Here is a 16603-nt window from a genome sequence, read left to right as displayed (position 1 = left end):
GCAGTCCCCTCAGTGTTTATTCAGGTTACCTTAAGTCTTTCATTTCTTCTCTGTATTTTTTCCACAAATGTTGAATGATATGCAAATGTGACTTTATGTTAATGCTCTCTCCATCTCTCTCATCAAGCCCACAAACGGCTTTCAAAGCTGCACTCAAACCTAAAGCAAATTGAGCATCAATAGTCAGTTGAGGGCATTGTCAGATGAAGGCTGTGATGGAAATAGAGAGATGGAGGATAATGAGGTGTGTTCGTATTCCAACAGTATGGCAAAGCTTTCCTGTCCAGGTGCTGTTCTCAGGGCATACTCTTCAAATATTGATGGAGGACCTCTTTGATGAACAATGTGATTGTTTGTGTTTTGATGTGTGTTTTTTATAATGTCGTATAAAGGTAAATCGGGCATGACACAAGGCTCCCTTGCAAAAGAGACCGTAGTCTCAACGTGAGTCCCTGCTTAAATAAAACGTGATTTAAAAAAATTAAAAATAAAATAAAAAACACACCAGTTCCTGGCCACCAGGCACTTAGAGGGGTTACTAGGTGATTTCCAGGAATACGTAACTGTGTGTGTGTCCTTATCAAAACACACGCACGCACTCACTCACACGCATGCACGTGCACACACTCTCTTATCTAGGCCCTACACCGTTAGCTGTAAGGTAAACACCATCTGGCCATGCGGGGCTGTCTCCCTGCAGACAAGCTCCAGCAGCTCCTCTACCCCCCATCAGGTGTCCTCCTGTATGAGCGTCTGACCAGAGGGCCTCCCGGGACACACGCACCAGGCATGTTGTTCACATAGCATGCATAACCACGTGTGTCATGATATAACATCAAACAGCCACGTTACACCAGCCCAACATTGGCAGGGGACCAACTCATAAGCCTACAGATGGTAAGATGTCAACACGATGCCCGATGGCCACTGTGAAGCGGTCCGAAACTGACATGAAGTAGATGTAGCGGCGGTGATTGGTAATCACACCCTTAGGGGATGAGATATCTCTGCCAGCGACTTCTAAAGCCCAGAATATTGCCCTCGTACCACGAGGACGTCCTCCTGGGGTAACGGTTTAGGTCTGTAGCATCCATGCGAGAGGTCCCTGGTTCCAAACCAGACCTTGTGGTGATTCTGTCAGTCTCATCATCGATGCCCTCGGGAACTGTTCAATGGGACAGAGGGGTTCAGGTGTTTTTACCCAACAACTAACGTAACTCGTTCAGTGCAATAACAGACCCTGTAGATTGACAGGCAGACAGGAGTACCCTGGGGTATGGTACGCGGCTAATAGGACACGGAGAGCATAGACGAGGAAAAGTAATTGTGGTAAACTGTCCTCTCCGCCTCCAGACAGATGCACATGGAGTTGGTTTAAGAAGAAAATTCAGTGAGGAGAGAGGAATTGGGGGGTTGTTAAGTAGAGGAAAACTTTAATAAACGTCTCCATGAGAAATATAATAAACGATGATTATTTGCACAGCTAAAATAGCTCAGCGGGTCATATTTTCCGTTTTGGATTGCATGCACAATTTCCTGTCGGCTAAATTACGCAATGCTGGATATTTTCAAATGTCATGTTAGAATGTCAATGTTAGAAATGTTTTTAAAGGATAGTTAGTTGTTAGTTGTTGATAGTTAGGTGTTTTATAATGTCATTCTGACGGACCAAAATAAAGCTGTGTACAAACCAGCTAAAACACGACGTGGCAACGTAAGATAGGAAAGACCATACAGCCGATACAGCAAACCATATGTGACCATGTGACCATATGTGACCATATGTGATTGTTTTGCCTCGGTATTCACATTATTGCTTCATTAAGGAAATGCTTGTTAGCCCTGTGTTCTTGTGGTGTACAGACTGTGGGTTATGTTCTTCATGGTAGAGTCTCAGCTAACATACAGCACTCTTCACCAACACCAAGCTGTTATTGAACTGTACAGATGGAGCAATGCTGCCATCTGCTGGTGGCTCTGACCATGCCTGAGACCACTCTCTTCAACAGCTTCTGTCTAGTTACCCTTACTTTGCACACTGTCATATAACTGTTCATTTGACTAGGAACCCATCACGATAAAGATCAGGGTAAAGTGTAAAGGGTAATAGGTCAGTGATAGGTAATAGTCTGCACCGTGATAGTACCCAGACCTACAGTTTCATCCACATCCAGCAGGTGTCGCCCTTGTGCAGGAAAAGAGTGTGGCACAATCACACACACACAGCTCAAAATGACGTCAGTGTTTCAACTCTCAGTAAGTCTACTAGTGCCATGATGCAGCCTTTAGGTCTGTATGACACTCACACTTGCAATCTCACTCGCTTGCACGCACACAGGCACACTGACGCTGAGTGTGTGAGAGAGTGTCAGGGCAGCAAATCAGAGTCTGTGTCATCATCGGTCTCACTGCGGAGACTGGCCAGAGTGTGTGTGGGAGACTGTGTGTATGTACAGCGCTGTACTCACCAGTCCTGCGGTGAGTGATGGTGCAGACTGGCCAAAGGACTGGTTCCTCATGCGGACCAGGTTGTTGGGCTCCCCGGGAGGCTGCCAGGCCAGCTGACTCACCCCACCATGATGGCTGCTGGACAGCGGCAGGAGCTGCTTACCTGGGTGGGGGGGGACCACAAACTGGGTCAACTACAACCCAAACAGCAGACTGAGAGAGACTAAGCCGAACAATAAACAGACTTTGTCTGCATGTGTCTGTGTGTGTTTATGTGGGTCTATGTAGGTGAGTGAGTTGTGTGTGTATGTATTGCGCATGTATGTGTGTGTGTGTGTGTGTGTGTATTGTGCGTGTGCGTATTGTGCGTGTGTGTGTGTGTATTGCACGTGTAATATAATAATATATGCCATTTAGTTGACGCTTTGATCCGAAGCGATGTGTGTACAGTGAGCACATACATTTTCAGTATATATGGTCCCAGCAGGGAATCGAACCCACAACCTAAGTGTCATAATAGGCTAACAGAAAACCATCATATTGTTTTGATCATACAATGAACGCATGTACTACGAGGGTACGTGGCAATCTGTACGCTATCAATGAATTAAGAATGAAATCAAAGCGTTCTAGTCAGACACAGAACAACGATGTAAGTATGGCAGGGGTGAGGGTTAGGGGGGGTGTGTGTGTGGGGGGGGGTAGAGGGTTAGGGGGGGTGTGCGGGGGGGTAGAGGGTTAGGGGGTGTGTGTGGGGGGATAGAGGGTTAGGGGGGGTGTGTGGGGGGGGGGTAGAGGGTTAGGGTGTGTGTGTGTGGGGGGGGGTAGAGGGTTAGGGTGTGTGTGTGTGGGGGGGGGGGGTAGAGGGTTAGGGTGTGTGTGTGTGTGGGGGGGGGTAGAGGGTTAGGGTGTGTGTGTGTGGGGGGGTAGAGGGTTAGGGTGTGTGTGTGTGGGGGGGGGGGTAGAGGGTTAGGGTGTGTGTGTGTGTGGGGGGGGGTAGAGGGTTAGGGTGTGTGTGTGTGGGGGGGTAGAGGGTTAGGGTGTGTGTGTGTGGGGGGGGGGGTAGAGGGTTAGGGTGTGTGTGTGTGGGGGGGGGGGTAGAGGGTTAGGGTGTGTGTGTGTGGGGGGGGGGGTAGAGGGTTAGGGGTAGGGATGCTCCGATCTGGATTTTTGGGGCCGATACCGATCACCGATTTTTTTCCTCAAGATCAACCGATACCGATACCGATACCGATTTAAAAAAAAATACATAACTGTAGGCCTACTGACTGGATAGCCTACATATTTTTTGCTTTTTAGACAAAAGTTTTGATCCATTAGGCACCAAGCAAACGCAGACCCATTTTTATGGCATAGTAAAAGTCTGGCCTATCACCCAGTTAGGGCCTGAAGCCCAAGTCAGTCGATATGGCTGTATAAAAGACATCATAAACGTGGCCTTCATGGTTTACATACTGTTACGTCCTCCTATGTTTTCTGTTCAGTTATCTGTCTTCCCCAGGAAAGAAAAAAAAATAAAAAATAAAAAAATAAAATCGGTTTTTGCGGTCGGCCATTTTTGCCGATCACCGATCGAGTCATTTGGAGTGAAATCGGCCGATTTAAATCGGTGGCCGATAAATCGGAGCATCCCTAGTTAGGGGGTGTGTGTGTGGGGGGGGTAGAGGGTTAGGGGGTGTGTGTGTGGGGGGGGGTAGAGGGTTAGGGTGTGTGTGTGTGTGTGTCACAGAGGACCACAGTGAACAAGTGAAGTTATCAACTGTTTTGGGCTCTGCTTTGTTAACATGCAGGCAGCTTTCATGGTTCAATGAAGTCTGTGTTTGTCTCCCTCGCGTCGGGTGTATTGTGTGTGTGTGAGTGTGTGTGTGTGTGCGTGTGTACGTGTGTGCGCGTGTGTGTGTGTGTGTGTGTGTGAGTGTGTGAGTGTGTGTGTGTGAGTGTACGTGTGTGTGTGTGTGTGTGTGTGTGTGTGTGTGTGTACGTGTGTACGTGTGTGCGTGTGTGTGTGTGTGTGTGAGTGTGTGAGTGTGTGTGTGTGAGTGTGTGTGTGTGTGTGTGTGTGTGTGTGTGTGTGTGTGTGTGTGAGTGTGTGAGTGTGTGTTTGTGTGTGTGTGTGTCTACGTGTGTACGTGTGTGCGTGTGTGTGTGTGTACGTGTGTACGTGTGTGCGTGTGTGCGTGCGTGCGCGTCTCACCAGTCATGGCCATGCTGCTGCGGCGGCGGCTGAGGCTCTCATCCTGGCTGAGCTGCCGGTGCAGTTTGGTCTTGTTAGCGGCAGGGGACAGGTCAGGGTTACTCAGCTTCCGGAACAGCAGGGGAGGGGGCGCCGCAAACTCCTTCTGGAAGAGAGGGACAGCGAGAGATGGAGAGACAGAGAGAGAGAGAGAGAGAGAGAGAGAGAGAGAGAGAGAGAGAGAGAGAGAGAGAGAGAGAGAGAGAGAGACGAAAGAGAGGCCTGTTAAAAATACATGGATTAAGGGCAGAAAGTAAATCCCAAGACTTAAACCTATGTGTATCCCTGAAAGGCAGGACAGGACAGGACAGGACAGGACAGGGCAGTGAGAGCCCAGCCAACCCTACTGTACTGTAGGGCTCATCTGTGTGTGGGCCCTGGGCCAAATCAAAGCCATAAAACACTGTACAAACTGCACACAGACACCGGATCCCCTGCCAACCTCATGGCTAACACAGGTCCCATAAAGGCAGGATCTAACAGGGGCTTAGAGCACAGCCACACACACACACACACACACACACACACACACACAGCTCTGCTTCACTGCCCATGGACACAGCAGCAGGCACCTACACCGGGCCTGTCTCAGTCAGCCACTCCTGATGGAACAGGTTTGACTAGGAACTGGCACAGGGACAGTTCTGCTGATGAGCTCACAGTGGTTACCATTAGGGCTAGAATAAAGAGCAGCTGACCTTGATTCAGTGGTCATGGGTGGAAAGAAAGTGAGATACTGTCTATAGAGACCACTCCAAAGAGCATCACCAGAGACACAGAGACACACACACACACACACACACACACACACACGCGCGCTGGATGTACAGCCAGCTCCGTGAGTCAGGCCCTTTTTTGTTTTCCTTCTCAAAGAGCACGGAAACATCCGTCACCGTGGAAACCTGGCACGGCCGCTGAGGTCAGTTCCTCTCCCCGAGCCGCAAGACGAAGCCCCTTGACGTGGGAGTGTTCCAGAAACATCTGGAGTCTTCCCGTGTCAAACCCGCCGAGCCGCAGCGAACCGGCCAGTTCCTGCTGCACACATGAAGGACGTCCCTCAGCCAGCAGGGCCGCGGAGCACACACACTGACACACACTCACACACTGAGGGACACAGGGATAAACAGCACAACACACACACACGCACACACAACAATGTGCCAACCCAAACACTCACCCATCCAAACCCAGAGAAGCACAACCGCACGTCACACACCCACTTCTGTACGTAGGTCTATAGACACACGAGCCGACACAAAACACGTTGCTGCGTTAGTGAAGGCCAGGCCGATAGGACAGGCCTAGCAGCTCCACACACTACGCTGCCGTGCGCATGTTGGGGCAAAATCACAGGTGAGGTGACCTCTGTTCAGTAATGGAATGGAATGGAATGGAATGGACTTTATTTGTCATTGCTACAGTACAGGTACCAAACAACGAAATTTAGGAGGGGTGGCTCCCCTGGTGTTAGGAAAGGAAAAAGAAAACAAATTTTAGAAAAAGCATAGATGCATAAAATCACAAGAAGGTAAGGAGCTGGTTTACATCAATAAAGGCTATGTACACAATCCACTGTACTATACTGCACAGATAGTCAACTAGGGTTGTCATATTGCACAAAGAGTATTTTTTCACATTATTTTAAAGTGTCACAGTTTGCAGGCTTGAAAATGTACATGTTTGTGCCTCAGCACTAGCTGCCATACAATCCGTCCGGACTGTCCTGGGCCCAGTAATGCTGCATTCCTCAATAGAATTGCTCAATCTATTCCGAAAGGTGAGTCCCTCTCTGCCTGTCTACCTGTCTACCTGTCTACCTGTGTACAGGTGTGATCATCATTGATGGTGCATTCCTCTGGTGTGAACCACAGCAGGCTAGGCTAGGCACTAGGCAGGTTTACAGCAGGCTAGGCTAGGCACTAGACAGGTTTACAGTAGGCTAGGCACTAGACAGGTTTACAGTAGGCTAGGCTAGGCACTAGGCAGGTTTACAGTAGGCTAGGCACTAGACAGGTTTACAGCAGGCTAGGCTAGGCACTAGACAGGTTTACAGCAGGCTAGGCTAGGCACTAGGCAGGTTTACAGTAGGCTAGGCTAGGCACTAGGCAGGTTTACAGCAGGCTAGGCTAGGCACTAGACAGGTTTACAGCAGACTAGGCTAGGCACTAGGCAGGTTTACAGTAGGCTAGGCTAGGCACTAGACAGGTGTACAGTAGGCTAGGCACTAGACAGGTGTACAGTAGGCTAGGCTAGGCACTAGGCAGGTTTACAGTAGGCTAGGCTAGGCACTAGACAGGTGTACAGTAGGCTAGGCACTAGGCAGGTTTACAGCAGGCTAGGCTAGGCACTAGACAGGTTTACAGTAGGCTAGGCACTAGGCAGGTTTACAGTAGGCTAGGCTAGGCACTAGGCAGGTTTACAGCAGGCTAGGCTAGGCACTAGGCAGGTTTACAGTAGGCTAGGCACTAGACAGGTTTACAGTAAGCTAGGCTAGGCACTAGGCAGGTTTACAGTAGGCTAGGCTAGGCACTAGACAGGTTTACAGTAGGCTAGGCTAGGCACTAGGCAGGTTTACAGTAGGCTAGGCACTAGGCAGGTTTACAGTAGGCTAGGCTAGGCACTAGACAGGTTTACAGTAGGCTAGGCTAGGCACTAGGCAGGTTTACAGTAGGCTAGGCTAGGCACTAGACAGGTTTACAGTAGGCTAGGCTAGGCACTAGACAGGTTTACAGTAGGCTAGGCACTAGACAGGTTTACAGCAGGCTAGGCTAGGCACTAGACAGGTTTACAGTAGGCTAGGCTAGGCACTAGGCAGGTTTGCAGTAGGCTAGGCTAGGCACTAGGCAGGTTTACAGTAGGCTAGGCTAGGCACTAGACAGGTTTACAGCAGGCTAGGCTAGGCACTAGACAGGTTTACAGTAGGCTAGGCTAGGCACTAGACAGGTTTACAGTAGGCTAGGCTAGGCACTAGACAGGTTTACAGCAGGCTAGGCTAGGCACTAGACAGGTTTACAGTAGGCTAGGCTAGGCACTAGACAGGTTTACAGTAGGCTAGGCACTAGACAGGTTTACAGTAGGCTAGGCTAGGCACTAGACAGGTTTACAGTAGGCTAGGCTAGGCACTAGACAGGTTTACAGTAGGCTAGGCTAGGCACTAGACAGGTTTACAGCAGGCTAGGCTAGGCTAGGCACTAGACAGGTTTACAGTAGGCTAGGCTAGGCACTAGGCAGGTTTACAGTAGGCTAGGCTAGGCACTAGACAGGTTTACAGCAGGCTAGGCTAGGCACTAGACATGTTTACAGCAGGCTAGGCTAGGCACTAGGCAGGTTTACAGTAGGCTAGGCTAGGCACTAGACAGGTTTACAGCAGGCTAGGCTAGGCACTAGACAGGTTTACAGTAGGCTAGGCTAGGCACTAGACAGGTTTACAGCAGGCTAGGCTAGGCACTAGACAGGTTTACAGTAGGCTAGGCTAGGCACTAGACAGGTTTACAGCAGGCTAGGCTAGGCACTAGACAGGTTTACAGTAGGCTAGGCTAGGCACTAGGCAGGTTTAAAGTAGGCTAGGCACTAGACAGGTTTACAGTAGACTAGGCTAGGCACTAGACAGGTTTACAGTAGGCTAGGCACTAGGCAGGTTTACAGTAGGCTAGGCTAGGCACTAGACAGGTTTACAGTAGGCTATGCTAGGCACTAGACAGGTTTACAGTAGGCTAGGCACTAGGCAGGTTTACAGTAGGCTAGGCTAGGCACTAGACAGGTTTACAGTAGGCTAGGCTAGGCACTAGACAGGTTTACAGCAGGCTAGGCTAGGCACTAGACAGGTTTACAGTAGGCTAGGCTAGGCACTAGACAGGTTTACAGTAGGCTAGGCACTAGGCACTAGGCAGGTTTACAGCAGGCTAGGCTAGGCACTAGACAGGTTTACAGTAGGCTAGGCTAGGCACTAGACAGGTTTACAGTAGGCTAGGCTAGGCACTAGACAGGTTTACAGCAGGCTAGGCACTAGGCAGGTTTACAGTAGGCTAGGCTAGGCACTAGACAGGTTTACAGTAGGCTAGGCTAGGCACTAGACAGGTTTACAGTAGGCTTGGCTAGGCACTAGACAGGTTTACAGTAGGCTAGGCTAGGCACTAGACAGGTTTACAGTAGGCTAGGCTAGGCACTAGACAGGTTTACAGCAGGCTAGGCTAGGCACTAGACAGGTTTACAGTAGGCTAGGCTAGGCACTAGACAGGTTTACAGTAGGCTAGGCACTAGGCACTAGGCAGGTTTACAGCAGGCTAGGCTAGGCACTAGACAGGTTTACAGTAGGCTAGGCTAGGCACTAGACAGGTTTACAGTAGGCTAGGCTAGGCACTAGACAGGTTTACAGCAGGCTAGGCACTAGGCAGGTTTACAGTAGGCTAGGCTAGGCACTAGACAGGTTTACAGTAGGCTTGGCTAGGCACTAGACAGGTTTACAGTAGGCTAGGCTACTAGGCAGGTTTACAGTAGGCTAGGCTAGGCACTAGACAGGTTTACAGTAGGCTAGGCTAGGCACTAGACAGGTTTACAGTAGGCTAGGCACTAGACAGGTTTACAGTAGGCTAGGCTAGGCACTAGACAGGTTTACAGCAGGCTAGGCTAGGCACTAGGCAGGTTTACAGTAGGCTAGGCACTAGACAGGTTTACAGTAGGCTAGGCTAGGCACTAGACAGGTTTATAGTAGGCTAGGCTAGGCACTAGACAGGTTTACAGCAGGCTAGGCTAGGCACTAGACAGGTTTACAGTAGGCTAGGCACTAGACAGGTTTACAGTAGGCTAGGCTAGGCACTAGACAGGTTTACAGTAGGCTAGGCTAGGCACTAGACAGGTTTATAGTAGGCTAGGCTAGGCACTAGACAGGTTTACAGCAGGCTAGGCTAGGCACTAGACAGGTTTACAGTAGGCTAGGCACTAGACAGGTTTACAGCAGGCTAGGCTAGGCACTAGGCAGGTTTACAGTAGGCTAGGCTAGGCACTAGACAGGTTTACAGTAGGCTAGGCTAGGCACTAGACAGGTTTACAGTAGGCTAGGCTAGGCACTAGGCAGGTTTACAGCAGGCTAGGCTAGGCTAGGCACTAGGCAGGTTTACAGTAGGCTAGGCTAGGCTAGGCACTAGACAGGTTTACAGCAGGCTAGGCTAGGCACTAGACAGGTTTACAGCAGGCTAGGCTAGGCACTAGACAGGTGTACAGTAGGCTAGGCTAGGCACTAGACAGGTTTACAGTAGGCTAGGCACTAGACAGGTTTACAGCAGGCTAGGCTAGGCTAGGCACTAGGCAGGTTTACAGTAGGCTAGGCTAGGCTAGGCACTAGGCAGGTTTACAGTAGGCTAGGCTAGACAGGTTTACAGCAGGCTAGGCACTAGGCACTAGGCAGGTTTACAGTAGGCTAGGCACTAGGCAGGTTTACAGTAGGCTAGGCACTAGGCAGGTTTACAGTAGGCTAGGCACTAGGCACTAGACAGGTTTACAGCAGGCTAGGCACTAGCAAGGTTTACAGTAGGCTAGGCACTAGGCAGGTTTACAGTAGGCTAGGCTAGGCACTAGACAGGTTTACAGCAGGCTAGGCTAGGCACTAGGCAGGTTTACAGTAGGCTAGGCTAGGCACTAGGCAGGTTTACAGTAGGCTAGACAGGTTTACAGCAGGCTAGGCACTAGGCACTAGGCAGGTTTACAGTAGGCTAGGCACTAGGCAGGTTTACAGTAGGCTAGGCACTAGGCAGGTTTACAGTAGGCTAGGCACTAGGCACTAGACAGGTTTACAGCAGGCTAGGCACTAGCAAGGTTTACAGTAGGCTAGGCACTAGGCAGGTTTACAGTAGGCTAGGCACTAGGCACTAGGCAGGTTTACAGCAGGCTAGGCACTAGCAAGGTTTACAGTAGGCTAGGCACTAGGCTAGGTTGCATATGGAGTGAAACGGTAGCAGGTAAGACAGTGACAGGCATGTGGAGGTGACAGTGAGTGGATGATGGAGTATGTTCAACGCCTCTGCTGCAGTTCACTCCCACACAGGTAGGTGGCAGACTTATGTAGACTTGAGCTGGACTGAGGAAAAACAGTCATGCAATTCTGTCGTCAGGCAAAACATTTTTTTTACAGGGGGCTTGGTTTGCAAACAACCAGAGGTCCTTTAGCTTGCATAAGGCCCTGGCTGTACGAGAGTACACCGCTATGAAGAGATTATACTGGTGTTACTAAGCCCACGCTCTGGAGCTCCTCCATCCCTTATAGAAACCCCTTAAACTCAGCCCACATTACTCCTCTGTGGCACTGCAAGAGGGGGCGGGCGAGAGAAAGAGAGAGGGTGTGAGGAGGGGGGTTAAGCCTTGGCTGGCTGGGATGTGATGGATCACAGTTGTCACCACACAGCCTCATGCAGACACAGAGCCAGCGGGCCACCGGGCACCCTGGCCAGACTGATAGTCCGTCTCTCTCCGGTGCGCAGATACGTATCGCAGGGATATGCAAATCATGACAGAAACGCCATATAGCACACGCAAATGTATAGACTACACGCACGTAAGCATGCACGTAAGCATTACGTGGAGTATGTTCAACGCCTCTGCTGCAGTTCACTCCCACACAGGTAGGTGGCAGACTTATGTATTGGATTTTTATGTAGGTGGCAGACTTACCACACACACACGACACACACCTCAGCACTGTTGTTAACACCGACATTGATGCATTCAATGCACAGATCAATCCCCCATCTCCATATGGAGACAGGCCAAATCCACAGCTTAGCCCCTCTGCCTGATATGTCCACCGTCCACTGTGACCTCCACACTCTCTGACCTCGTCTCACGAGGGGGAATCTCTCACTGCCAAACTAGACAAACAGGGACGTCAGCTGATCACATGATCACACACTTGCATTGCAAACCTGAGCAAACCTGAGCCAACCTGAGCTAAAGCTAATCTGATAGCATGTGCCCCCAGCAGCAGCAAGTGCCACATTCTCAGACACGTGACTGGAACCCGTACTGGACACCTACTAGTCCCTCATAGGCTATACATTCATAAACAAGAACACGGTGATGTGGGTCGCGGAGGACAAGCTCGGGAAAGCAAGGTGAAGAGACCGTTACTGTTTGTTCTGTTTCCAAAGGCGAGTGACACAGCACGGCGTGTCCTGTTGCTTCACCAGCAGAACAGCAAACATGCCCCTGTCCACCATGGGAACAGGCAACGTGAGCTCATTCCCCTGCCTCCGCGCGTTACAAACGGAGCCCCGTCCTCCGATGTTGTTCTACCCTCCACCAGCCTCCTCCTGATGCGAATGCGCTCATGAAGGAATAAGTCCTCCAACCTCTTGACAGGAGCAGGCGCCCCCCCCCCCCCCCCCCCCCGCAGCAGCACAGGGCTGGAGAGGGGCTTGCGTTGTGCTTACTTAAGCAATAAATCTATCGATGCGGTTTACATAAGCTTAACGAAGGATTACTCACCGCTGGGGGGGGGGACACGACTCTGCGATAAGCCAAAAGGTTATGTGTCGGACTCTCTGCGGAGCTCATAGACCGTACCGGACGGCTCTCTTCTTAAGAATATGAAATATTATGAAACCTGACAGAGGGATTTATACTAGCCTCTCCCGGTCTACGGGCCCATCCGTCCCTGTTCCGCTACAGTCAACGTTGACCAAAATGTCCCGTCACACCTACTTAGGCTCAGACAGTTGGCTCGTTACCTATACAGGCCTTGTTAAATACTTTTAGTGCTGAGGGGGAAGCATAAGCCAGGTGTGGGGGGAGCAACATGTTTCTTTCACCACCAGTAGTAGCTGCAGTAGATATCAACTGTGGTGCTGCTGAGAGCAGTCACGTGACGGTCCCCTCCATGTTACCATTCACTATACATATGGAAAGTGCAGGGTGTAGCACAAAGACAGGGGGGGGAAGTGGCCCAGAGCACCCATGTTCCATCACTGACACAGGGGAGGATGTAATAACAGGCCTTCTTAATGGGGTGTCCTCCTCCTCCTATCCCTCTGTTCCCAGCGGTCTGTCTGTTTTGTGGTGTATTTATTTGAGAGACATTTATCTTGTGCCTGGCGTCCACAGCGGGGGCCCCCCAAATAATGTAATGCGCACATCTATAATCCATCACATCTGTCAACAGCAGGGTGTGGGGTTGTTCCAACCTGAGCAGTTGTTCATGGCTGGTTGCCCACACAACCCCCCTCTTCCACACACGCCCCCACACCACACTAGGCCCCCCCAAGGAGCTCTCATCACCCCCATTCCGAACCCAGCCCTACCACCTCTTATGGGACCTCGATGGATGCTCTCGCACACACGCACGCACACTCGCACGCACACTCACGCACACGCACACACACACACACACACACACACTTACAGACACACACTCACACACACACACCCCCCCCAAAAAAAAACTGCCTATGCTAGACTGTACAGGCAGGGGACATGGACTGATCCCACATTTCCCTCTGTCAGCATTGGCACATCCAGCCAGCGCAGAACCACCACCAGCCCAGACAGGTCTGATCTCAACCGCTCTCCCAATGACACTGTGGACAATGACGCATTGAGAGGCCAAATGCTCATTGTAAAAAAGAAAAAGAAAAAAAGAAAAGAAAAGGTCAACATGGGTTAAATGGAGTGGAATGAATCAGCAGCTAGCCAGGTCCGCCAAACGTCCACAGAAGTACTGCAGCGCTGCTGCAGCTAAGGGCTTGATGGGGGACAGAGGCTTGGGCTGTAGCTGACTGTGTTGATAGCACAAGCCAGTGTTTTAGATTACACTATCTATCTGTTTGTCTAGTCTTACTGATTATGTTGCTGCTGCTGCTGCTGCTGCTGCTACTGCTAAAATGGGCCCTGCTCCAGGTACTGTCTGGTAATGAGCCTCCCACCTGTAAGACAGTGAAAGTACAGCCTGTGCCTAGTTAAATCAATGTCCTCGTCCCCCTACTCCATCCCCCCCGCCCCCCCACCCCCCCTTCTCCCCCCACCTCGGCTGGGCTGTGCAGGTCTGCCTGAGGACTACTAAACGAACCATATGTTTCTGGAGCCGGTCCAAAGTACACAGCCCTGCTCTGAAGGAAGAGCAACATAGGAGAGGGGTGACGGGATTTCACATACAGTAGATCACCAGGAAGAGCTGTGTGTGTGTGTGTGTGTGTGTGTGTGTGTGTGTGTGTGTGTGTGAGCGTGTGATACCGTTCAAGATTAGTAAGAAACCATATGATCCGCCAGTGCTGCAGACACACAATGACGCTTTTGTTCGGAGATGGAAACCTTTGTACCCAGGTGATCCATTCATAAAACGCACCTCAGGAGCCCTCTGCTCTGTGTGAATGATAAACGCCCTGGCGGGGGAAGCGAGTCGTAGCTCTCTGAACACACACACACACACACACACACGGCCCACCCCAGCACTCTCTCCTTTAAGACCCTCTCTCTTCTCTCCCGCCCCTTGCTTCAGCCCTCCAAGCCTCTTATGGCCTGTGAAACTGCACCTGTAGTTCTGATGCAGGTGTTCATAGACACTATGTGGCGGGAAAGAACCACAAGTGGAGTCGTGACACGGTGTGCGGCGCGCGCACACACTCAGTAGAAGCCGGCTGGCTGCTGCCTGACGGTAGGGAGAGATTAGAGGGGGAGGTGAGAGGAGCTGTGGGGAGCAGCTGTAGTGTGACAGTGAGTGCAGCAGGCCTGTGGCCCCGGGTGTCTGGGAGACGCTCTGAGAGAGAGAGACCTCCGACGCTCAACCCCACCCTCCTTCCTGACAGCTGCACTCCAGTGGGCCTCCGAGGAAACTGCCTCACTCTCTCTAAGTCCACTTGAGACAAGTGGCGCATTTGTGTGTGTGTGTGTGTGTGTGTGTGTGTGAGTGTGTGTGTGTGTGTGTGTGGTGTGTTTGTTTTCCCTCCCTTCAAAGAACAATACACACGTCGTGTTCCTGTGTGAGCAAGTGTGCAGTAGACAAGCCTGTGCGAGCCTGACTGTATGAATCACGTATGTTTCCAGTCAGGTACAGTACGGTATGTTCGCGTGAACGTGGCTGCTGTGAAAATGTGGATCTTAATCAAAGTCGTTAACAGTGTTTAATGTCTTCCAGATGTGAGGCGCCCTGGCTAGGCGAGGTGTCCAGAGTTCAATGCAACCCACTGGATGGAGCTGTGGCTGAGGCTAGGCTAGGCTAGGCTAGGCTAGGCTAGGCTAGGCTAGGCTAGGCTAGGCGTCCAGGGTTAAGTTGCCGAGGCCGTGGATGGAGCTGTGGCTAGGTGTCCAGGGTTCATTCAGTGCAACCCAGTGGATGGAGCTGTGGCTGAGGCTAGCCTAGGCTAGGTGTCCAGGCAGGGTTCAGTGCAGAGACAGTGGATGCCTGTGTGCTGACTCTATGGGAGGTGAAGGGAGGACAATGCTCTCATAACATGGGTCTGTGCCAGGGACAGGGATGGGCTGGGGACCAGGCTGGCCGGCCTCAACTATGTATGGGACTGACTGTGGCTGCTGGACTGAGCCGGGGCTGTGGGGCTGTGGGGGTGTAGGGGTGTGCGCGGTCTCTGTCCATACGCCGAGCAAGTGCTTGGACAGAGTGTTCAGTGTGTACACACTGGTGTTTGTGTGACCACAGGGGTCTCTTGAAAGTGGCCATAGGTCAAAGATGGCCCCTTTTGGGAACCATTTGACCCGCCTGATGACACTTGAGCAGCTGCCATGGACAACAAAGTGGGTCTAGTTTCCTTACGTCCCATGGGGTAGCGACTCCTCCTCGGTAAAGTGGGTACACGGCACGCGTCTCAAATACGAGAAATCACGTGTCCTCTCCACAATGGGCAGCACAGCACAGCACAGCCCAGCCCAGCCCCAGCCCCAGTCCCAGCGCATTCTGAATCTGAACTATGCAGGAACTCACGTATGATGTCTATGTCCATGAGTAATGGTTCCAGGCTGCCTCCTCCCCAGAGAGAGAGGGGGGGGGGGGGGCAGAGAGGGAGAGAGAGAGAGAGAGAGAGTGAATGAGAGGGGTGGGGGGAGAGAGAGAGAGAGTTATGTAACAGGGTACTACAGGCAGTAAGGTGAATCTGCCAGTTCTACCTCCTCCACCCTGCTTGTGGATAAAGAATGGGAAGGGTAAGTGTTCTGTACGGGGGCGGGAGCGAGAGCACGATATGGACCAGGTGTCTTAAACCAACTAGAAAACTCCTCAGGCTGTAGCCCTGGTAATCCATGTTGTTTCTCAAAGCCAACACAAAGGCAAGTGCCTACTCACAGAGAGAGAGAGAGAGACAGAGAGAAAAGAGACAGAACGAGAGAGAGAGAGAGAGAGAGAGAGAGAGAGAGAGAAAGAGAGAGAGAGAAAGCGAACGTGAGAGAGAGAGAACTAGATGAGGTATTGAGTTGAGAACAGCTTGTTTGGAGTTCTATGCCGGGGGATTAATCTTCCATCCTGCTTTGACACTTGTTCCAGGCATACGCATTGCGAGGATTGGAGGATCAGCCTTTTGGGGGGAGGGGGGCAGGGGGGGCAGGCTGCTTCCAGATCTGATTACTGTGTAGGATTAAGGGGGCATTCATCTAGGCTGAACACCGGACGACAAACAGATGATAACCCCTCCGCTCCGCACGGAACCAGCCTCGAACCGGACCCCCCCGTGCGACGCCCAACAGCCCCAGTCCCCAGCCCACTGCAGCCCCCCAAATCCAGCACATATGGACGAGCATCTTGAAATGATCTCTGTCAGTAGATTTGCCAATGAAGAGATTAATTCATCCCCACAATTTACAGAGGCCCTGTTCAGGGGTGTGTGTGTGTGTGTGTGTGTGGGTGTGTGTGTGTGTGTGTGTGTGTGTGTGTGTGTGTGTGTGTGTGTGTGTGTGTGTGTGTGTGTGGGTGTGTGGGTGTGTGGGTGTGTGTGT

The 16603-nt window shown here is 51.3% G+C and overlaps 1 protein-coding gene across 1 annotated transcript in view; it reads right to left on the bottom strand.

Moving 5' to 3' along the window:
* Window positions 1-16603, bottom strand: part of mast2 (microtubule associated serine/threonine kinase 2) — a gene marked incomplete at its 5' end in the record, with an annotated part of 130315 nt that overhangs the window by 94386 nt on the left and 19326 nt on the right. Inside the window, 2 exon segments of the mRNA XM_080528135.1 lie at window positions 2469-2611; window positions 4643-4787. Coding sequence (XP_080384261.1) covers window positions 2469-2611; window positions 4643-4787 — 288 coding nt within the window.

The sequence above is a fragment of the Nansenia antarctica genome, assembly GCF_963989245.1.
Source record: "Nansenia antarctica genome assembly, chromosome: 1".
Taxonomy (NCBI): Eukaryota; Metazoa; Chordata; class Actinopteri; order Argentiniformes; family Microstomatidae; genus Nansenia; species Nansenia antarctica.
The sequence above is the reverse complement of the archived record's forward strand: the minus strand, read 5'-3'. Positions and strand labels throughout refer to the sequence as shown.